A 24,219-nucleotide genomic window follows, 5' to 3' on the forward strand; every position below is an offset into this window, starting at 1 on the left:
AGTATTCACTATTGTATCACAAGAGACCTATCCACATTTCATCAGGCCCGCCTAGACAGATTGGCTACTACTCAGAGGAGATTCTACCTTCCCCCACACCCTCTGGATCTAGTCTGCCTCTTGAAAGCTTGTAAGCCAGTCACTTCTTGCCTTTGTAAACTCTCCCCCCACCCCACCACTCTTTTGGGTAGCCAATGTCCAAGTTTCCCATTCCTGTCTACTCTGTGTATGGAGGGGGCGGGAATGATCCTAGCTGTAATGATTTGTTCCCTCTTTTGAGCTACTGCATCCATAGATGTAGGTCAAGTTCATCAAATTGTATCAGATTACTCTTTTTTTTCCTCTTCTTTCTTTTTTTAGTTGAGCTCTGATCATCCAGTCATTGAAGCCAAGTCAAGTGGGTATTATCTGCAAGTGTGGGTGTTCTTGTGCATATGCCCTCTCTTCTTATCAGCAGGATTGACTTGCTGTTTGTTGCAACAGAGTTTTGTTTTGAATCTGTAAGTTGGAAGGGGTTTTTCATTTAAACTTGGTTAATAATTGTTAGTTGTAGTGTCACAATCAGAGAATCTAGCCTGTAAAATTTCTCCTTTGAGCAATTTACTACAATTTTGTATATCACATTGTCTAAAATTTAAACTTTCTTAATAAATCATGTTATTGTTGTTGTTGTTGTTGTTGTTAAGTGCTGTCAAGTTGGTTCCAGCTCATAGTAACCCTGTATAGGGTTTCCAAGGCTCAGCTGGTATGTTTGAATTGTCAATCTTGAGGTTAACAGTCCAATGCCTATATTACAGCGCCACATCAGGACTCCAACATAAATCATTGATAGTAAAAAAATAAGTCTAATTCCTATTCCTGAGTTAGAAATGCATATTTACTATATTTAACCAATCTCAGTAATTATATTCTTCAAATTAACTGTCTTGTCCCACTTATTTTTTTGTATAACTTGTTTTCTACAACTTTTGAAAGGATCTCTGACAGTGTAGTGGGTTATGAGCTGGGATTCTAAGTGCAAGGTCAGCAGTTTGAATCTACCAGTCTCTTGGAAGGGAGAACTACAAGGGCTTTGGCTCCAATAAAGATTTACAGCCTTGGAAACTCTATTCAGGGTTGTTATGAGTTGGAACGAACTCGACAGCACACAACCACCATCACCACTAAAAAAGCTTTCGAGAATATGCATGCTAAAATCTATTTCTATAAACTTGAATATCTTATACTTCTAAAATTGTTGATGCAATGTTTGATAATACATTTGGCTTTAATCACAATAAACCAAGATGCTTCATGTTTTAAAGTTAATTTCTTATATTCCTTTTATTATTATTGCAAATACATTTTACAAGGAAGATATATGCCATTGGCTCGGCCTTGACTTTTAATAGCAGCTGCAAAATCCTTTCATGTAAATTGAATTAATTAAAGCTAGATTACTATAATTATATCATAACTAAGCTTTGGGGTATATTCAAACTCCTATGTCAAACATTCACAATAATTTAAAATGAAAAAAGTGTAAAAATAAACATTCCAACAAATATTTGTTGTTAAGTGCTATAAAGTCAGCTCTGACATGCAGCAACCTTATCTATATAGGGTTTCTAAGGCTGTAAATCTTTGCTGGAGCTGATAACCTCATCACCTACAAATATAATAACCATATGTTCTCGAGGTTACAAATTAACACTCCTTGAAACTACCATTAAAACAAACAAGCAATTTTATTTTAATATAACCAGAAGGCTTTTGCCCTTCTCAACAGCCTTCAACACTAACTCAACTTTACAGTGACCAGACAAAGAAAAAATATAGATTTAGATTTCAAGGATGCAGATAAGTGGATAGTCACTAACTCTTTCTTTATATGAAAATTAGCTGTACCTGCCTATACTTGATTTGTCTTCCAAAATCTTTTGTGTCAACAAAGCTCTATTCACTCAAGTTTCCTCAATAGTGGCATTAACTGAGGAGGACAATATGCACTTCAGGTCTTCATTACATTTCTCAATCAAAGCTGAATTAAGGAGGGCTTTGTAATTTTGTTACCACATTGTCCATCTATGTGTATACTTGCCTGACCTGCTTTTTAGATCATTAGTCTGACAACAAATATGCACAACATTCAAACCAGTTGATAATGAATATCAGGCCTTCATCAGGATGGATATTTGCAACACCTTCTTGTTGTCTCTGCATCTCTGATATGCTGAAACAAGAAAAATCTGCCTGGGGTCTTCTTATCACCAAGCTACCCAAGTTGCTTTATCTTGGCAATTACAGTGTTTACTTCTCATCTCTCTGCTTTATGCAATTCCAAAACAAACTCCTTGGGAAAAGTTTGCTGTCTGTAACCAGACTCATGGTGATGCTGTGTGTATCAGAGCAGAACTGTGTACCCTAGGGTTTTCATCGGTTGAGTTTTCAGACATATTTCTGCTTCCTGAGGTGCCTTTGAATGGACTCAAACTTCCAACCTTTATGTTAGCAGTTGAGTCTGTTAATCATCTGTACCACCCAGGGACTCCCTGCTGCCTCAAACTGTGTTAATAAAGTGACACATGAATATGAGGGTGGGCGTAGATGCTCAAGGGTGACAATAAAACTGCTGCCTTCAAAACTAGGTCCTGCTATCGAGGAGCAATTGCCTCAGATTACTTGCTGGTTTAGATACACAAGAGCTGGGATGTCAGAATACTACTGACACTGGACTGAATGACGTGAAGAAAGTGTAAGAGAAAACCTAGTTTGTCGTTTTGATACCTTTTGAGGATCGTGAGACCCATACTCACATATTTCACAGCAACAATGATTAAATACTACTGCTTTGTTTTTCAAGATGATAATCCTATCAAAAAACAGTTACAAGGCACCATCTAGGAAATAGTCTTCTAAATGCTCTGAAGAGTACAATTGGGGGATATGATCAGTAATGTTGACACTTTGCATCCTGGGAGATTTAGCCCCCATACGTAAAGCAATTTCGAAAGGTTGGAAATAAAGAACCTGACAGATGGGCATGTTGGCTGCTCATTTACTCTTTTAATTTAGAGTCCCAGAGAACTAGATACAAAGTCATTTTCAAATGGGTGTTGTCTAGCTAATACATTAAAAATCATACAGAATGAGAATGTAATATGTGAAACATTATAAGGGAGAATTAAGGAGACTTTAAAGAGAAAGGTTTTTAAGTTATGAAAAATTGGAACATGTCAAGACAAAGAGGAAGATGGGAAAGCACAGCAGTTGGGAAAATGTGGGCTTGAAGGGAGAGGCAGATATTGTGGTTTAGTTTCACTATTGCACATAAGGAAGAGCAGTCAGGGAACAGCTTAGAAAGTGAATGAGACCAGATTGTGGATTATCAATTGAAGAGTCATAGACTCTATTCTGTAAACAATGAAGAAGAATCAAGTGCTACTAAGAGGTCTTCATGTTCTTCCACGCTTGTATGACTCACTAGATATGTGGTGATAGTGCACCAGGGCCTCTTGTGTGACCATTTAAATGGGCTGTTTGCAGGATGTCCCTGACTCCAGGAATCCTCACTTGAGTGAATTATTCTATGGAGGCTATTATGATGAATTTGATCAATAATTTTCTATTACCCAACTTTCCAAAGCAAGACTTCTGAATTGCTGCAGTAGCAACAGCAATAGACTCAAACATAGCAATTATGAAGATGTCACAGAACCAGGCAATATTTTGTTCTATCGTGCATAGGGCTCCTAACAACAACAGCATCTATTTTATAAGCATTTGAATGTATTACACAATAGATATGGATATATCAAAACTTCTGAAGATGCATCCAGTATTTGTCCAACAGAAATAATTGATTCTGTAATGTGTGCCAGAATCTCTGAAACATTTCTTAAGTATTTAAAAATAATGTTTGATGTTTCCTCAGATATCTTCTCATTTCTACTCATATCTGCCTTGAGCCTCACGGTTTTCATTTTGTTCTCGGATTTTCAAGATATATACAGTGGAATGGAGGTAACTAGTACCCATTTGCAATCTGAAGTGATTTGTATATGCAGCAGGTTCATATTTGCATTGTATTTTCAAGTCAATTACCATATTTTGTCTGACCACTAAATATTGTGAGTCGATTCCCATTTACTTTTGTTGTTGTGAGTCATAGAGTATATCACAACCCTATTTGCTGCAGTAGAACTGCCTCATAGTTTCCTAGGCTGTGATCTTTATGGGAACATTTCTTTATTCTGCCATCTTATACAAGTACCATACAATTAAGACAATAATTAAATTATTCATTCTCCAAGGTTAATAGCTTTAAACATGTAGTAGAAATCATTAAGAATATAATTGTCAGAAGAAAGAAAAAGCAGGTTTCTAGGGCAATCATCTTCTGTCAGATATTGAGTGAATTTTTGTTAAGTGCCATCAAGTTGGTTCTGACTCATACTGACCCTGTATACAGTTCTCAAGGAGTGGCTTCTGGGTTTGAACTACTGACCTTGTGGTTCACAGCCCAATGCTGATCCTACAGCACCACACCAGGAGTCCAGATATCGAGTGTAGGGAGTTTTGTTTCAGAGGACATTATATGGTCCAAGGTGCATTGGGTTAGAATGAAATCCATCAAGAAGTTTAGAACTGATTCTTGGACCCAATCTTATGGGGAAAATGAAAACATTGAGTCCTGACCTCCTAGTCATAGTTTTGCTACTAACACAAACCATGCCAAAGTGAAGGGATGAAATGGCTACCTAAGGTCATCCCTGCTTAAAGGAGGTGTGCACAAGAGTGAACTGTGAAGAACATAGAAAGGAAGAGCTTTCTTGTGAACTAATCTGATTTAAGAGACTACATAGAGGTTGAGGGATAGACCAGACTTAACTAGATAGAAGGTCAGGATATTCCCAACCATGAGAACAGTCTATATACAAGCAGAGGGGGTTAAAAGTATCACTTTTGTCTTAGAAATACAAAATAATTTAGGGTGGCAGGGACAAAAATCAAAAGCAAAATTTGCTTCACAAAACACCTAGAAAACTGGTTAAAACTGAAGCAGGGTGCTAGAGTAGGAGGAATAAAAATGCAATATAAAGGAAGGCATGGACTGACCAAGGCATCCAGTGGCATTTGGACTTCATGCCTTGAGCAACAGGGAGCCATTGAAGATATTTGAACAGGCTTTTTGACAGAGCATTTAAGGCAAATTAATTAGATGGTGGCAGAAATTCTATAAGTGAAAGCAAAGAGGCTGTGGAGAGAGTAGCCAGGAAATGAAAAACTTATACCATTCATTCATTCATCTAACATTATAGAACTCCAGGGAGTGCTTAGCACTAAGGTTTCTGTTTTAGGGTAGTCTAGAGAATGATAGTCAGTAGTGTGTCTGTGTGTGTGGAGAGAGACAGAAAGAGAATGAGACAGAGAGATTTATTTCAAGGAATTTGCTTATATGATTGTAAGGTCTGGCAAGTCAAAATCTGTAAGTCAGGTGGAAGGCTGGAGATTCCTACAGTATTGTGTTCCAAGATAGGTAAGTCAAGTGACAGAGTGAAGAGTAATTGCAAATTCTGCAAAGCAACTGTTTATTGTCTGCAAATAGAATATGTTTAAGGGAACCTCCTTTTCAATGGATTGATTACATTACATAAGATTACATTATGGAAATTGATTGTATCATCACATTACATTGTGGTGTTTTGACTCCTAGTGATCCTGTACAGCGTTTCCAAGCCTGTAAATTTTTACTGAACAGCAAATAGGCAAGTGTTTGGCAAACCCAATGGGAGCTATAGCTTAGAAAGTTGACAAATAAAATTAACCGTCATTGTTATACATGCTACCACCATGAGTTAAAATTTACTAGACAGTAACTAGCAACTCTGGTAGCATAGTGGTTACAAATTGGGCTGCAAACCTTAAGGTCAACAGTTCTAAACTACCAGTTGCTCCACGGGAGAAAGATGAGACTTTCTGCTCCCGTAAAGATTTACAGTCTCAGAAACCCTGTACAGGGTCGCTATGGGTCGGAACCGACTCCACGGCACATAACATCAGCAACAACTAGCAACAACAACATTACAAAGATGAGTTAGACACCTTCACTGCTTTTAAGTCGTCCAGAAGATAGTAGGAAAGACAATCACATAAGCAAAGACTTACAAATTAGCAGTACAAGTGACTTCAGGTCAAGGAATGGACAAGCTCTTCTGAATAAGGGTGGTGTCAGCTGTGAGGGAAAGGGCCAGACTCACTACTATAACCTGACTCACTACTATATCTTGCGGGGAGAGTGGTTGCTCCATACCATAAGCACTAAACTGTAAACCACAAGGTCCACGGTTCAAGTCTGCCAGCCGCTCCGATAGAGAAAGATGAGGCTTTCTGCTCTTGCAACTACTGAAGAAACCTTAGAAACTCTATACAGGGCCATTATGAGTTGGAACTAACTCAGTGACACTTAACAACACTGTATCTTGGAGTCATGGTATAGCATGACAGGATAAGTACTAGACCGCTAACCACAACTGGTAGTTCAAATCCACCAGTTGCTCCTCAGAAACCCAGTACTGGGTTGCTATGAGTCGGAACAGACTTGATGGCACTTAACAACAACATCAACAACCATATATTACTCATGCCCCCCCCCCCCCAACCAGTCCTTCTATCAGTCTGCTATATTTGACGGCTCTGATAAAAGCTGCCCCACTTTAACTCCCGGTGTGGTTGGCAGTTCAAACACACCAGCTGCTCCTTGGAAACCCTATACAGGGTTGCAATGAGTCAGAATGGACTCGAGGATACTTAATAACAACAACTTGGAGGAAAAATGACATAGTATTACCTTAAAATGGCCCGTATGAGAATAGGGATGAGTATCAAAAGTGAGCATTCAGACAGTCTGTGGTTTTTGTCCTCAAGAAAGCCCAGTCCACACATAGTGATCCATATTCTGCCCTGGAAGACTGAAAAGGGAGCTGTGTTATGACCCTCTTGCTGTGGATGCAACCTTGGGAAGTTCTCACTGTCATACCTATCAAGTAATTATAGTTCATGGTCCATGTGTTCCCTTCAGTCCTTAAAAGGGCTGATTTTTTTTTTTTTTTTTAATGAAGCTATTGGATTTAGGGCTGGGAACATTTGTTTAGAAATTGTTCACTAGTTTTAATCAGAATAAACTAACATCTCTATCCCCCTTATGTTGCACATACGTGCCAATTTTAATTAAGTAAGAGAGGGAGGAAGAATTCCAAGTAGATTTTGTTTTAGGAGATTTAGAAATGATATTATTGCATGAACGATTTATTATACCTTCTTCCCTCTGTTTGGAAAGATAAAATTAAAGAGAGACATAACTCCAAAGTATCCTCTATTCACATCTGCAACCGAGGACCTGTCTTCAGGATAGCCACTGTCAGCAAGCACAGCCCAAGAGGCAGTCAGTCCTGGCTCTGCCTGCCATGTATTTATTGACTCTGAGTACCCAGACAAGGCACTGACCTTCAGTTTTCTCATCTATAAAGTAAAAATGTAATGCTCACCCTTTAAGCTCAGAAAAATTCTTATAAACATTAAATAATTAATATGTGTTGTTTTTGAAGTGTTAGGCATGCAAAGTATGAGATGATATTTCTTTTTCAACAGTTCATCCCAACCATTACATCATGGAGGGTTTCAATTTTCATGGCAGCCGTCGTCCAATTCTGCGTGGCCTTCTTTGTAGAGGTAAAGTAATTTCTGTGTGGCTCTTATTATTTTGGAGTCCTGGTGTGGCACTGTGGGATAAGCACCGGGCCACAAGGTCACTGGTTCAAATTCACCAATCGCTTCTAAGAAACCCCATAGAGCGTGGCTATGAGTCGTAACAAACTCAACAGCACATAACAACAATAACATTGTTTTACTGGGGAAATCAAACAAATAAAGGGTTTCAGTGCCAAAAGGATGTTAATTTTTGAGAACAACCAGTCTGGACCCCAAAAATGATAGTTATTAAGAGTTTATAAAAACTACATTATTTTCTCATTGGGAGAATTTCCTTGATTTAAAAATTTTCGAAGTCTACATAGAAATGTTTTTAGTATCTTCAAAATAAAAAGCAAAGCATCAAATTAAACTTGGAATTTACCTTAAAAAATGTTTTTAACTCCTGGAAAAAATTCTTTTAAAACAGGAATTTTTTTTTTTCAGACTTAGATAGGATTGTTTTATATCCTTAATTCTCAACTGCATTAAACTTAACTTAAAAAAAGCCTGATAAGCAGAGCTAAAGAAATTATACAACAAGTGATCTGGCCAGTGAAAATCAATATAAGCACTTTAGAAAGCAATTTTATAAGGTATAAAATTAACAATGCTTTAACTCAGTAATTCCATTTTTGAAATTATATTCTTTTTAAAAAGGAGGGGGAAAATCTATATATATGAAGTCATTCATCATATTACAGATTACCAAATATTTGACTCAATCTACATGTTTAATAATAAATGTTTAAATAAATGGGCATGCAATTAAATATCAATTAAAATACTATACAGTCAGTAAAATTATGAAGAAGACAGTAGTCACATAAAAATTACATATCACATAATGTATATATGATATTATCTTGGGGCTAGTAAAAACAAAGGCAGAATATAGAATGTTACCAATCCCATAATAAACATACAAAAAGTGTGTGTGCATGTGGACAAAGAATAGAATTCATAAAAGGCGTAAAACACCATCAGAGCTCTAGGATATATTCATTAATTCAACATTCATTTGGCATTTTCGATAGGGCAGGTGGCCGTAGCAGGGGTGAATAGTGATTTTTTTTTTGGAATACATTGTTATTGTTATCATTTCAGTCTGGTAGTAAAATAATTGCATGAGAATGAGTAGTCGAGAAAGCTATGGAAATGAAGTGCAGTTTCAGATCTCTATCAAGCCACCCCCTCTGCTTCTCTTATCTAGGGGAGCTGCTAGGGAATCTACTGGACTTCCTGTGGACTGCAGGAGACACTGCTGTAGGAGCAGCAATACTCAGCACATGGGGAAAGAGGGTGTGGTTTTAAGCAAAATGGCTGTTTGGGAAATAGATGAAGATTTGATTGTTTTTTTTTTCCCCGCCTGAATTTCCAGGATGTCATTCTTCAAAATCGAAAGCTCTGGAGGTTGATCAAGAAAAAATTTGGATTCCACTCTCAAAGTCACTATAGGAACTGGCAAAGAAAGCTGGCAGAAGACTCAAGCTGGCCTCCCACAAACAGGACAGAGTATTCAGGTGATGGCAAAAACGGATTCTATATCAACCTAGGTTATGAAAGTCTTGAGCAGATTCCAAAAGAAGAATGCGAGTTAAGAGGCCAAACTACAGAACATCATTTTTTAACCAGACTTTAATCAGAATTGTCATACATGCTTCAAAGCATCATCTTTCTTCCTAGAAATGAAAACATATGAGTTGAAAAGACAGTTTACCCCCTTATCTTTTCTCGCTCCATCTATGGATTCAAAGCACAGGTCTATGCCTATATTGAGCCTTGATACAAAGGACATTAAAATGCTTATTCTGACTGTATTCTCTGCCACTGAGAGGGCGGGGGGATGCATTTCACGGATTACTATTTGCTTTCTAATACATTTTATTAACATTGTATAGCATTATCCTGTTTAAGTTGTACAGCTTTTCAACATAGTGTGAACATCAGTGGTGGTGGTGGTTGTACACGATGGAGTTGGTTCCAACTCACAGTGACCCTGTAAAGGGTTTCCCAGACTGCAAATCTTTACGGGAGCAGAAAGCCTCATCTTTCCTCAGGGAGGTTGATTTGAACTGCTAACCTTGCAGCTAGTTTGTAATCTACTATTCTACCAGGGCTTTGTGAACATCAAAGAAAAAATGAAACACCTCACACTAAATGATCACAAGCTTACTTCTACGAAGAACATCTGTGTAAATATCTTTTTCTAAAGTCACAAAAATTATCTCTTTTTTTTTTTTTTTTTTTCATTTCTTGTGAATGGTTCTAATAGACAAGAACTGACACTTAGAAAACTCAACACTAATTGCAGTAAGGCAGAGTTGTGAGAGTGGAGAATGGCAGGAGTATTTGTTAATTACATATAACATTGCACTGGACAAAACTGACATCTAAGAAAACTCCATCAATGTTGGACATCTCCTAAAGTATATTATTTTATGGTTAGTGAGCTAGAAAGATCAGAACCGATCACAAAGATAATGGACTAAACTGGTAAATTGTCCTCTTCTCTTAAAGAAGTATTCTAGCTTTATTTATACTGACCCATGAAAACCTTAAATTCTAACACCAAAAATTGGTCAGAATTCAATATTGCTCATTTTCAAAAATAAAATAATCCTAGGAAAGGGACCCAAATTCTCAGGCTAAACAACCTCAAGTTCTATTCATGTTTTCATCATCTAAGTGATCATATTACATGCATCATAAAAACAGGAAGAAAGAATACATCCTTTAAAATATATTCTGTATGCTATTAGCTTCAATATGTATAAACATTACTTCTTGTTGTTGTTAGGTGCCATCGAGTTGGTACCGACTCATGGTGACCCTATGCACAACAGAACGAAACACTGCCTGATCCTGGGTCAACCTTAAAATTGTTGCCACGCTTGAGCCCATTGATGCTGCCACTGTGCCAATCCATCTCGCTGGGGGTCTTCCTCTGACCCTCCACCTTACCAAACATGATATCCTTCTCTATTGATTTGTCCCTCCTGACAATATGTCCGAAGTGTGAGAGACAGTTTGGCCATCCTGACCTCCAAGGAGCAATCTGGCTGCACTTCTTCCAACACATATCTGCTCCACATTCCAGCAGTCATGAAGATGGGAGAGTACCGGAAAGCACTTTGTTCTGTTACACGTAAGGTCACCATGAGTGCCAGCCAACTTGAGTGCCAATTATGGGTCTAATAAGGGCATTGATTCAGATTCCTGGTGTGGTGTTGTAGGATTAGCACTGGTCTGCAAACCACAAGGTCAGCAGTTCAAACCCACCAACTGCTCCTTGGAAACCCTATACAGGGTCGCTATGAGTCAGAACCAATTCAACAGAACTTTAACAACTTAACAACAACAAGAACCTTGAGTTTAAAATTTGGAAATCTTTGTTGTTGTTACTGTTAGGTGCCTTGGAGTTGGTACCAACTCATAGTGACCCTATGCACAATAGAATGAAACACTGCCTGGTCCTGTGCCAACCTCACAATCATGCTATGTCTGAACCCATCGTTGCCACCACTATACCAATCTCATTGGGGGTCTTCCTCTTTTTCTCTGACCTTCCACTTTACCAAACATGATATCCTTCTCCAGGGACTGGTCCCTCATAATAATACGTCCAAAGTATGAGAGATGAAGTCTGGCCATCCTGGCTTCCAAAGAGCCTCATGGCTGTACTACTTCCAACACAGGATGGTTTGTTCTTTGGGAAGTTCATGATACTTTTCATATTCTCCTTCAACACCATAGCTCAAATGCATCAATTCTTCGATGGTCTTCCTTATTCATTGTTCAACTTTCACACACATATAAGGTTATTGAAAATGTCATAGCTTGGCTCAGGTGTACCTTAGTCCTCAGACTGACACCTTTGCTCTTGCCTTATGCAATACATTGCTTGATTTCTTGACTGATGCTTCCATGAGTGTTGATGATTGATGAAAACAAAATGAAGTCTTTGTCAACTAAAATCTTATTTCCATTTATATGGATATTGTTTATTGCTCCAGTTGTGAGGATTTTTGTCTTCTTTACATTGAGGTGCAGTCTATACTGAAGGTCTTCGATCTTCATAAGTGTTTTAAGTCATCTTTACTTTCAGCAAGCAATGTTGTATCATCTAGATACTGCAGATTGTTAATGATTCTGCCAATGACGTCTACATTCCGTTCAGTCACTTCTTGTTGAATGGACACAAATACAGATCTCTTCCAGTCAGTGGGCATAGATGAGTGAATGACTCTACTGCTTCATCATTTTTTGAAAGATTTCCATTTGTATTTCATCAATTCTCAGAGTCTTGTTCTTTGCCAATGCCTTCAATGCATCTTGGACTTCTTCCTTCAGTATCATTGGCTTTTGCTCATGTGCTACCTCTTGAAATGGTTGAATACCAATGGTTGGTACAGTGACTCTGTGTACTCTTTCCATTTTTTTTTTTTTAATGTTTTCTGCATCATTCAATATTTTGCCCATAGAGTCTTTCAATATTGCAAGTCAAAGCTTGAAATTTTTTCTTCATTTTCCTCAGCTTATGAAATGCTAAGCATGTTCTTCCCTTTTGGTTTTATAACTCCAGGTTTTGTACATTTTGTTATAATATTTGACTTTGTCTTCTCAAGCTTTGACATTTTCTATTTAGCTGTTTTACCTCCTCATTTCTTCCAGTTGTTTTAGCATCTCCACACTGGAGAGTAAGTTAGAGAGTCCCTTCTGACATCCATTTAGGTATTTTTCTTCTTTCTTTCTTGACCTTCTGTTTCCTTCCTATAGGATGTTCTTGATGTCATCCTACAACTGTGATGGTCTTTGGTCTTTAGTTTCAAATGCATCAAATCTGTTCTTCAGATGATCTCTAAATTCAGGAGGAATATGTTCAAGGTCTTATTTTGGCTCTTGTGGACTTGTTTTAATTTTCTTCAGCTCAGCCTGAACTTGAATATGAGCAGAGGGTCTGTTCCACAGTCTGCCTCTGGCCCTGTTGGCCTATGATATGGAGCTCTTTCATCATCTCTTTGGACAGATGTAGTCAATTTGATTTCTGTGTATTCCATCTGGTAAGGTACATGTGTATAGTGATCTTTTCAGTTGTGTAAATAGGTATTTGTGATGAAGAATTCAATTGTCTTGAAAAATTCTATCTTGTAACATCCAGCATCGTTTCTATCACCAGTCATATTTTCCAACTACTGATCCTTCCTCTTTCTTTCCACCCTTTTCATTCTAATCACCAATAATTATCAATATATCTTGATTGAATGTTTGATCAATTTGAGACTGAAGAAGTTGACAGAATTCTTCAATTTCATCATCACTGGCTTTAGTGGTTGGTGCACACATTTGAATGATAGTTGTATCAACAGGTCTTCCTTGTAGGCATATGGATATTATCCTATCACAAACTGTGTTGTACTTCAAGACAGATCTTGATATATTCTTTTTGATGATGAATGCAATGCCATTCCTCTTCAATTTGTCATGCCCGGCATAGTAAACCATGTGATTGTCAGATTCAAAATGGCCAATACCAGTCCATTTCTGTTCACTAATGCCTAGAATGTTTGTGTGTTCCATTTCATTTTTGACAGTTTACAATTTTCCTAGATTCATACTTTGTCCATAACATGTTTAGGTTATTCACTGATGTTTACAGCTGTTTCTCTTCATTCTGAATTGTGTCCCATCAGTCGATGAAGGTCCTGAGGACTTTACTCTATTGGTGTCATCATAGTCAACTCTACTTTGAGATGGCTGCTCTTCCCTATTTGTATTTTGGGTGCCTTCCAACCTGAGAGACTCATCTTCAGGCATTATAATCTGATAATATTCTGGTGCTCTTCACCATGTTTCAATAGCCAATATTCTGGTGCTATCTGTAGTGTTCCACTGCTATTCATAAGGTTTTCAGTGACTAAATATTCAGAAGTAGTTCGTCTCTCCTTCTTCCTAGTCTGTCTTCATCTGGAAGCTAATCTGAAACCTGTCCTTAGAATACCAGTGGAATAACTTCCAGAATCACAGCAACTTGCAAGCCCCCACAGTATGAAAAACTGACAGATGAGTGGTGGCTGAAATCTTTAGGATTAACAAATAATTACCAGTCAGCAGTTTAAAGAATATTGTACATGTTGTTACACAATGTAACAACAACATAAATGCAATTGCCTATAAAACACATGCTGTCACTGAATGTTTTTATAAGACTATTGTACCTTTCTCCACAAGCATTTTCAGGAAAGTCAGGCATAGAGTTCAAATTTATGCTATCCTAAGGAATGTATTAAGGAGCTCTGGTAGCGTAGTGGTTACGAATCGTGCTGCTAATCTCACAGTCAGCAGTTCAAAACTACCAGCTGTTCCACAGAAGATGAGGTTTTCCACTCCCGTGAAGATTTATAGCCTCAGAAACCCTATACAGGGTCGCTATGAGTCGGAACCGACTCCACGGCACATAACCACCACCAATGAATGTATTTACATTTTGTTTGCTTTTCAAATTTTTCTTGGATTCACATCTCTTCAGAGAGTGATTAATTTTCAAAACACATCTAACTGAATGCTTACTTATAAGATAAAAATATTTTTTTAACCTTATGATTAAGAAATGTCAACCTAAAAACTATTGCAACTTAGGTCCTTGAACTGACATGTGTATTTCATAAGTTGCTCTTTGGAAGCAAGCCCAGGAATGATAAACTCTGACATTATTATATAGTGTAATATGTATATATATATATAAATATATAGTCTTGATTCAAAAAATATGCATGTTGTTTTTCTTTCCCAGTTTCCCCAATAACTTATTAAGATGATCTTTTCCTTAGGATATGATAAAGTTGAACTCTATGCCTGACTTCTTGAGAATGCATTTAGAGAAAGGTCCACTAGTCTTAAAAAAAAATTCAGCGACAGCATAAAGAGTGTGAGTATACACCAAATGATCTATGATAGGACAAGCAGCTGTCAAACAGGTATCAGTCTGAAGCTGCCCATCATCAAGTGTGGTCACTTTTATGTCTCATGACCAACTTGGTGAGTTTATGCCTAGGGGATGGAAAGTTACTGGAGGCTTGCATACTATTTGAGAAAAATGAATTGATAAATTTAGTTTAAAAGTGAATTTGTGATATAATGTTATATTCTGGCACACGGTGCTCTAGAAAAGTCTGACTTGAGGATCCTGAGAAGTTTCTCTGTCTTCCCTCTCTCCTCACTGGCCACAGTGTTGTAAAGCCATACCTCCGGGTGCAGGTTAAAATTAGTTAATACCATGGTTTTGATGATGACACAAGTCATTGGCTGATACTGAGGTTTCTGGGGTAATATGGTACATCTGACATAATCCTATAGGATGAATACCAGCACCTAACCATTCCTCGCCTGTTCCAACAAGAATTCCCCTGCAAAAAATTTAAAAGCATCCTGCTGTACAACATGATGAACACAATGTCATTGGACTATATATGTGAAGAATGTTAAAATGGTAAGTGTAATGTTATATTGGAGCCCTGGTGTAGTGCTGTGGGTTAATGTGTTGGACTGCAAAATTGGTTTGAAATGCAAAGTCGGAGGTTCAAGTTCGCCAGCTGCTCCTTGGAAACCCTATACAGGGTTGCTATGAGTTGCAACCAATTTGATGACACACAACAACAATATATATATACCACAATTCAAAAAAATCAGCAGTTTAATTCTGCACATAATAAAATGCAAGTATAAAATCACGATGCCCCTTACAATCCTTAAAAAGCAACATGGGATAGTTTTCTAAATACAGCAGTTTAAACCTACATTTAATGATACAGTGCCAAAGCTAGAGGGTGAAATGTTTGAAATACTTCAAAATCCAGAGAAGAATGGAGATCTTTACAAGTAACAGCCCATTCCTGCTTTCCAGGTGAGTAGAAATTACTCTGAATCTGAAACACTGGAGCAAAGAGCACCTTCTCCTCCCACCCCACCCTAATCTACACAAGTGTGGGAAAATGGTGGTGCACTCTTAAATTACTTGTAAATCAAAGTCCCAAAATTGCCTATCCAAATGCTGTCTCCCAGTTTCTTTGTTTTTTTTTTTCTGACTGGAAGAGTAGTATCAACTTAGCTAGCAATCCTCACAGTTTAAGGCCCTTAATATTTCTTTCAAAATCATGTATGTTTCTTCATCCCTCTGGAAAATACAAAATAGGTCACCTCAGGAGGAATGGAAAATATTTACAGTAGAAGATAAAATGCTATGTGATTTTGTTAAGATCCTGTGCTTGTTCATTCAAAAGGCCGCTGCTCCTGATTCAGACTGCCACAGCGGATCTATGTACTGGGGAGAAAAATTTCCTTGACTCAATAATGTGATAATATTAGAAAGCAATTTATTAAAGAGCCTGCTCTCTATCACTGGAATTTGGACGATTCATTGAAATAAGTATTCATTCCAGGTTTTTGGTTCTTTTTTTTCCTTCTTATTTCCTTCTCACAAAATCCATCAGTTCCAATACCTCTTCAGTAAATTGTTAAAAGTATTTTGCCCTTTATCTCTTTGGAAGCAAGCCCAGGAATGAGAAGGCACCAACAGTAGCTGTCACAAACCCAATGGCACTTATTGCTCGGCTGGCCTAGAAGGAACAAGAGACAAACAAAACATAGATCTTACTCTAAAGGCATCTCACAACGTCCTCTGAGCTTGTTTCCTAAGCCAAAGATCCATTTACATGGACAACAGATAAGTTTAAAGTTGCAGTGTAAAATGAAAATTATAGATGAAGAGGAAGAAATGTCTAATTTTTATAAGTTAGCTAAGTATCTAGATACATATAGGTACAGAGTCCTTGTATTTTTATAGCACATGACCATTTATATATTGTCAGTTTGTGGTTTTAGATCACATGACAATGCAGTTCTCATTAGTTATCACAGCAGGCATTGCTCATCCATTTTATAAATCTGAGGCTCAAGGGAAAATATGTCATTTGCCTGAGGTCATACCATCTGGCTACTTGGTGGTTGGTGGTTATGTGCTGTGGAGTTGGTTCCGACTCATAGCCACCCTGGACAGGGTTTCCAAAGCTGTGAATCTTTACGGGAGCAGAAAGCCTCATCTTTCTTCTGCGGAACAGCTGGTAGTTTCTAACTGCTATCCCTGAGGTTAGCAGTCTGATTCATAACCACTACACTACCAGAGCTCCTTATTTGGCTACTTAAGATGGGTCTTATAAACCAAGTGTTTTGCCTCTTCCTTACCCTCAAACACACATCTTGTTTTGGTTGGTTCTATATCAATATCAAAGGAGCTCTGGTAGCGTAGTGGTTACGAATAGGGCTAACCTCAAAGTCGGCCATTCAAAACTACCAGCCATTCCGTGGGAGAAAGATGAGGCTTTCTGTTCCCGTAAAGATTTACAGCCTCAGAAATCCTGTGCAGGGTCACTATGAGTTGGAACTGACTCCACAGTACTTAACAACAACACAATATTAAGATCAGGACTCATGGTGTGACACTGTAAGATTAGCACAGGACTGTGAACCACAAGGTCAGCTGTTCAAACCTACCAGTTGCTCCTTGGAAATCCTATGCAGGGTTTCTATGAGTCAGAACTGACTCAATGGCACTTAGCAACAACAACATATCAAAATGAATATCTTGGTCCATTTACATTATTATTCTCTGGCACTGTAGGATAAGCACCTGACCAATGACCAATGACCATCATCTGCTCCTGGTGTGGTGCTGTGGGTTAACGCACCAGGCTGCAAAGCCATTTGAACTGCAAAGTTGGTGGTTCAAGCTCACCAGCTGCTCCTCGGAAACCCTATACAGGGTCGCTATGGGTCGGAACTGACTCAATAGCGCTTAACAACAACAACAACAACAACAATACCTGCTCTTAGAAACCCTACACTCCTAGGATCACTATGAGTCAGAACTGACTCGTCAGCACAAACCACGAACAATGAAAGAATACCTATCTATTCACAAAATAATTCAGGAAGGTGATCTAGTCTAAATATACATATACTCCTTGATTGGGCAGATACAAGTTCTATTCTGATAAACAAGAGAAGTCAATACTGATGTTAGCTATCATGTCAAAAATTAATACCTTATGTAAGCAAACTAAAATCAATCACTCACAAGTTCAATGTGCAACTAGAAGTTCAGACATTTACACCTTTAAGGGCATTCATCATCTAGATGAGAAGGAAGTTAATGAATATTCATGGCACTCAACAATATTGCCTTCCATCTGCATAGGTCTGAATGCAATTTTGTGACCCAAAGGTCACATTCAGACACTCCAGAGTCATCAAGTATTCAAAAAACAACATTTGGTCTCTGGTATTTAAGAACCAGGCTTTCAGATGAAGCAAACATCTTTCCCAAAGGACTGTGGAGACCATCCCAGGAGCTGGAAAGACTGACCCAGCTCACATGAGCATGCCCTCTGTCCATCCCACTGGCTCCCACCATGGAGTTTGCTTCATTCAGATTACTGCAACATAACACTGCCTTCCTAACTGTAACTACTCTGTTGAAGACAAGGAACAGGCCAAAGGTAGCAGTGTCTGCTCCCAGCAGGTATTCACTCCAGGGGACCATCCTGTGGTCTGTAGGGACCAGACTTATAACTGTGACTTCCTGCCCTCAGCACCCAGGAAGAATGGCAAACAACTCAGCCTTGATAAATCCTATTTCTGTTCATAATTTAGGTTTTATTTATTTGTTGCCAATTTATTTATCTACCCTGTGAAATTAGTGACCACCTAAATTAGTTCCCAAGAGAGAGTCAGAATTAACTGCAGCACAGAGCTAATCATAAGGCATGTGGGGAACCAAGAGGGGCAGGGAGATACAAGACATAGGACAAATTCCCCAAAAGGGCAGAATCAGTAATCAGACAGGGACCAAGGACTGTAAACCAAGCCCTAATACAATGGCAGGCAGATGTTAAGGTCTTTTGGGGAGAAATGAAGCAGGCAATGTGAAAATAAGAAGGTACAGTAGTGTCTTTAAAGAAGGTGTCAATAGCAACAGGGCGCCACCCTGGGAAAGTGTCAGGATCCTGAGAGTACGGTGTAGATGCAGGCCTGACTCTGTCTTTCAGCCACTAGAAACCCAAGATGTTGGGGAAATCCCATATATCCAAGAGGCCTTGGATGGGAACAGAGATGCTGATCCTAAATCAAAATCCACTGAGAATTCACAAGGCAGACACCATCATAAGCACGCCACTGTCAGCAGTGCCTGCAGTCTCCCAAGTCCCAAAATACTCATGCCTTTCAAGTTGCATTCAAGATGACAAAATTCCATGTAATTTGGTCAATCCCTTGGAATGACAAGAAATGGGGTCTGACCTGTAAGATTATAACATCCTAGGATGCTGTTGGTGAATCAGCATGAACAAGAGCTTTTACTTAACAGCTTATTTAGGATTAGAAGACCTTCAGATCTGACACAGCACACTTCATCCTTTACCCACATTTCTGTCTGTAGGCTGTAACAAAGGCCTTTGTCAGAGGATCTGCATTTGCCCGGTGAAGTGTTAGCTAAACCTGGAGTTGATAAGCCTGGGCCAGTGTGGCAAGGTTATAGAGCACAGTGGGGTTTATCAAAATGCCTTTTCCCTGAGAGTCTAAGGCTGCAGAGACAAGCATTGAGGCAGAGTAAGGGTATACACATGGGTAAAATTGTCTGGGTTATATAGGGATGCTGGCTACCTTCTATAGCTACATGCATTTTAATGATCCTTTTAGACTCTAACATGCTGGTTTTACAAAAATGTGAAAAATTTAACACAAATAAGAGTCCCATAGCCTTGATCCTTTTAATCTTTAGTACGTACTAACATTTTTTTTTTCTTTCCATTGAGGGAATACATAGCCATTCCCCAAAAACGTTTTCTAAGGTCAAGGACACTAAGCCTTAAACCAGTTGCCATCAGGTGGATTCTAACTTACAAGGACACCAAGTGTGTCAGAGTAGAATTGTATTTCAAAGGATTTTTTTTTTTTTTAGTGTTTTATTTCAAAGGATTTTTAATGGCTAATTTTTTAGAAGTAGATGACTAGTACTGTCTTCTAAGGTGCCTCTAGGTAAACTTGAGCAACTAACCTTGTAATTAGCAGCTGAGTATGTTAATTGCTTGCACCAACCACTTCAGGGAACCCAAAAACTAATCTAATGCTAGCTGTTATTATACAATATTGTAATTAAAAGCAATATTCATCTTAGGCATACCATTTATTGATGATAAGATATACACAGCACACTGTGCTATGACATTTCAAAATTCTCTTGTCATCTTTACAACAAGCTTAGTTTATAGTTTAGGAAACTGATATTCAGGAGTGGTTTAAAGAATGTGCCCAAAGTCACTCAGCTAATAAATGGAGAAGATGGGGTTCTAGCACAGATCTGCAGAACTCTGAAGTTTGAGCAGGATTTTAAGATTATCTTCACCTGCTGAGACCAATTTCCTCAGTCGTTAAGGAATCATTAATTTTCCATGGGTCTGGGTCAGAGTCTACTGTTTTTTAGCTTTACCAATTAGTTTCCCAAGCAAAGGTGAACAGGACCCTAAGTGTGTGTGTGCTTGAGGTGGTAAGCTCGATTCTGACTCAATTGTTACATGTGAATAAAAAGTTCAGCGTGTTAATGTATTTCCTGATAAAAATGAATTCTCAATTAAATTATTTCCTAATGAAAACAAATGCATCCTTCTAGTTCATTGTATGTCCCATTGTTTTCAAGCTTCCGTGAAAAGTTAATATAACTCATTCGCCATTTCAAGAGATGGGAAGCCTTCAATACATTTGAGATATTAAAATATTATAGTATAATTCTTTGAATTTTTGAAATCTCCCTTTTTTTTAAGTTTTCAGAGGTAAGTTTGGGTGATTAAAATCTGTTATATTTTTATTAATATTATTATTATTGAATGAAAAGGACTTAAACATTTTTGAAATAGTCCTTCTCATACCATCCTAATAAATATTTGGGGCAAAACATCAAAGATGTAACTGGATTGGCAGGACTCACTTAAAAACCAAATCCACCACCACTGAGTCAATTCTGATTCATACAGACCTAGAGGACCAAGAAAAAGTGCCCTATAGGGTTTCCTATGCAGACTGCTTTCCCACAGAGCAGCTGGTGGGTTCAAACCACTGTCTTTTGGTTAACAGTTGAGCGTTTAATCACTGTGACAGCAGGGTTCCACAGATATGGAAAAGGCAATCAGTCAAGCATGTTGTTAGTTAGGAATCTGCTATCCTACAAAATAATGATGAGGACTGAGAAAAGGGCAAACTTCCTTAAGACTAAAGTCGATGAGTCAATCAATCCATTAAAAATCTTATCCAGGAGCTCCAGAACTCAAGAGATCCACAAAAACACATTTCCTTCAAACTATTACTTCAAGGAAAATATTTACAAACCTATAAAGATATATCAGCCACTGGCCTCGGTCAGCTGATGAAAAAGGGTATCAGAATTATCATCTGCAGAGCTGGCAAATGACCGCCTGATACTCAAAAAGTGAACATTTTTTTCAGCATGTCCATTTCAGTAGATGAGGTCATTTATTTGAATATGATGGAGGGAAGGGTGATGGTGGAAAAAAAAAATTGAAGAAATGAAGAGCAATCAATCTGACAGAAAGATACGGTCTTGATTTTATTTTAAGTCTCTTCTTGCCCTAAACTCATGAAATCTACATTGTAATCTCATTTTGGAGTCCTGGAATGGTGCTGTAGGACTGCTAACCACAAAGATGGCAGTTCAAACCCACCAGATTCTCCTTGGGTCGCTATGAGTCGGAACCAATTCTATGAAACTTAAAACAACAATCTCAATTTGGTCATTAACTTGCTAAAAGACGTTGGACAACTCAGTACTCTTCCAGTTCTTCAGAGTTCTTCTGTTATTCTTTGCATTTGGTTTGAGGCCTATGAGCCTCATCAAAATCAAGCTATTATGCTACCAGTGTAAGAAGTCTATTATCTCTGAAAGGAAACTCACCTGCTCTGAAAGTCCTTCTCCATAGCGAAGCAGTCACAAAATGTTCACAGTTGTTGTCAAATACGTTGTATGCCACCTCATGTCCAAGAACAAACTCTGATTGTTGCATGATTTCTTCCACAGGAAGAGGGGGGTATGTTTCATCATATTTATTGTGTATTCTGTATGTGTCATTTCCCAAGACATCCTTCAAGGGTTGCATCTTCACCAGGGCCTTTGGGCTGAAGACAGACTTGGCACTTATAAATGGCACAGGCATGCCACCTGCTGTAAGGAGAATTCTGGTTAGTAAGACACAGTGGCCCATCCCAGGGAATTCCATGTCATCTAAAAGTGTCAGCATATCTAAAGCCAAAACTCAGTTCCTAAGTTTTCATCCAACCTGAAGCCACTTAATCTTGCTAACCTTAAGGACTCATTTTATAACATCAATAACACTCAATACTGCGTAAGAAAGGATATAAGAAAAAGCTTGTTGCAATTTTATGATCTCCTTATTGAACAATTTGGGTGAAAACACTCTAATCATTTTTGGGGAAACAGTTTACTATTGACTGGTGTTATTATTAGAGATCTTGGTATATCTTTGTAAAAGAGTACAGATAATGTTAACCCATTACTTAAAAGGATTCCATGTGGTGTCAGAGTAGAACTGCCGTGCAAGGGGCTTTCCATGGCTGTAATCTTACACAAGTAGATCACCAGGCCTTTCTCTTGTGGTACAACTTGGTGAATTTGAACCTTAAAGCTTTCAATTAACAGCCAAGCATAAATTGTTAAGATTATTGCCCACTTTTTCTAAAAAGCACGCTCTTTATCAGTATGTGAACCCTTCCAAACTAATAGGGGCTACTCAGTAGTGCATTACCATCAGTAGGCTCTTCCTGATACAGACTAAACTCCACTTTTCACACTTACTCATTCCATGCTGTGGCTGCTGATCTCCTCTTATAAAACCTGAATGGTACCCCAACCTTACAAGATGCCATTTGGAGTCAGACTGGGGCCCTACTTTTCTCTTATCAATTCCTTTACTAAACAGTGAAATCCTAACCCTGAACCTTAACCTAGTAGGTACTGTTCATCAGATGTGGGCCCATGCTTTGCCCTATAGACCTATTACAATGCCCATTTCCCATGACCCCATCTTAGCTGCCTTTATTGGTGAACATTTGCCTAAACTGACAGGAACCCCTGGTCCCTGGCCTGCCACTGTCAGTATCTGACGCTGGGCGGACAGTTCCTCTGTGGGCAGGTCTAGTGCTAGGCTCAGGTCCCTCTCCAATTGCCCACAACCGCCACTCCTATTCATATTCAGGTGAATCACAAGAGGAAGAGTCTCTAAACAACCAGTGTTTAGAGATTTTGCTTATAATCATGACTCAAAGCAAACTGTCTTTTCTATTACTCAGTTTCATGCCCTCCGAGCTCCTTCTCAGTCTCCAGTTACAATCCTACACAATCAAAGTTCCAACACATTAAAAATTCTTAGAGGATCCATACCCTATTTAGAACTACTACATTTGGTTATTGTCGTCATCATCACTGCTCTTTAAACTTTTCTGACTAGCCCAATGCCATCAGTTTACAGATGAGGACAGTGAAGCTTAGAAGGGTAAAATGGCTAGTGAAAGATTATACAAACAGATAATATAAGCAAGGACAGAATTTTGATCTCCAGGACCATAGCTCAGTGCCTACACCACATGAATATGAAGTTTAACACATACGAAAATAAGGAAAAAAGCACCAAACGCCAGATGGGAAAGTTGCAGAGATAGCATAGTTTATTTGTCAAGTGTTAATCACTAGACCTTCCAGAAACTAACAGCTCTGAATTTTAAATGCCATTTTATTTGCCCTTTCCATTTACAATATTGTAGCACAAAAGACAAATATCTCAAATGCTGCAAAAACCATTTCATTAAAAATTCTCCTAGACTTAGACCCATATAAACGTCTCTTTAAAGGTAGCTTGAGGAAATAAAACCCTAGGTTATGTGCTCTCTGTATATATTTTTCCTAATAAGTAAATTTGTGCTTACGTCGAAACATTTAAATAAGATAAGCATAAATGTGGAAACAGAAATCACTCATTACCCTTCCATTCAGAAACAACTACTATGATGATTTTATGTGTTTTTATTATATTATCAACACATGTATTATCAACACATGGTAAATGTGTATATATATGTACATGAGGAGGCCTCAAAAAGTTTGTGGAAAAATGGAATGAAAAGATAATGAAATCTTTCCATGAATATTTTGAAGCTCCTTCATATATTCATGTGTGGGTGTGTAGAACTATGGGATAAACATTGGAATGCAAGGTCAGCTGTTCCTCGGAAGCCCTATATAGGGTCACTATGAGTTGGAACCAACTCAATGGCACTTAGCAAGAATATACATATATATAGAGAGAGAGACAGACAGAGAAAATGAGAGAAAGAGACAGAGAGCCCTGGTGTGGT

The 24,219-nt window shown here is 38.2% G+C and overlaps 2 protein-coding genes across 2 annotated transcripts in view; one reads left to right on the plus strand and one right to left on the minus strand.

Annotated features, from left to right (window-relative positions):
- Window positions 1-9,370, plus strand: part of ATP13A5 (ATPase type 13A5) — a 211,018-nt gene extending 201,648 nt beyond the window's left edge. The window contains exons 28-30 of the mRNA XM_006873142.1: window positions 3,914-4,002; window positions 7,630-7,710; window positions 9,110-9,370. Of these exons, the coding sequence (XP_006873204.1) occupies window positions 3,914-4,002; window positions 7,630-7,710; window positions 9,110-9,370 (431 nt within the window). The remainder of the gene's footprint in view (window positions 1-3,913; window positions 4,003-7,629; window positions 7,711-9,109) is intronic.
- A 6,871-nt stretch (window positions 9,371-16,241) lies between these two features.
- Window positions 16,242-24,219, minus strand: part of HRASLS (HRAS-like suppressor) — an 11,275-nt gene continuing 3,297 nt past the window's right edge. Inside the window, 3 exon segments of the mRNA XM_006873150.1 lie at window positions 16,242-16,343; window positions 21,746-21,776; window positions 21,778-22,009. Of these exon segments, the coding sequence (XP_006873212.1) occupies window positions 16,242-16,343; window positions 21,746-21,776; window positions 21,778-22,009 (365 nt within the window).

The sequence above is a fragment of the Chrysochloris asiatica genome, unplaced genomic scaffold, assembly GCF_000296735.1.
Source record: "Chrysochloris asiatica unplaced genomic scaffold, ChrAsi1.0 scaffold00224, whole genome shotgun sequence".
Taxonomy (NCBI): Eukaryota; Metazoa; Chordata; class Mammalia; order Afrosoricida; family Chrysochloridae; genus Chrysochloris; species Chrysochloris asiatica.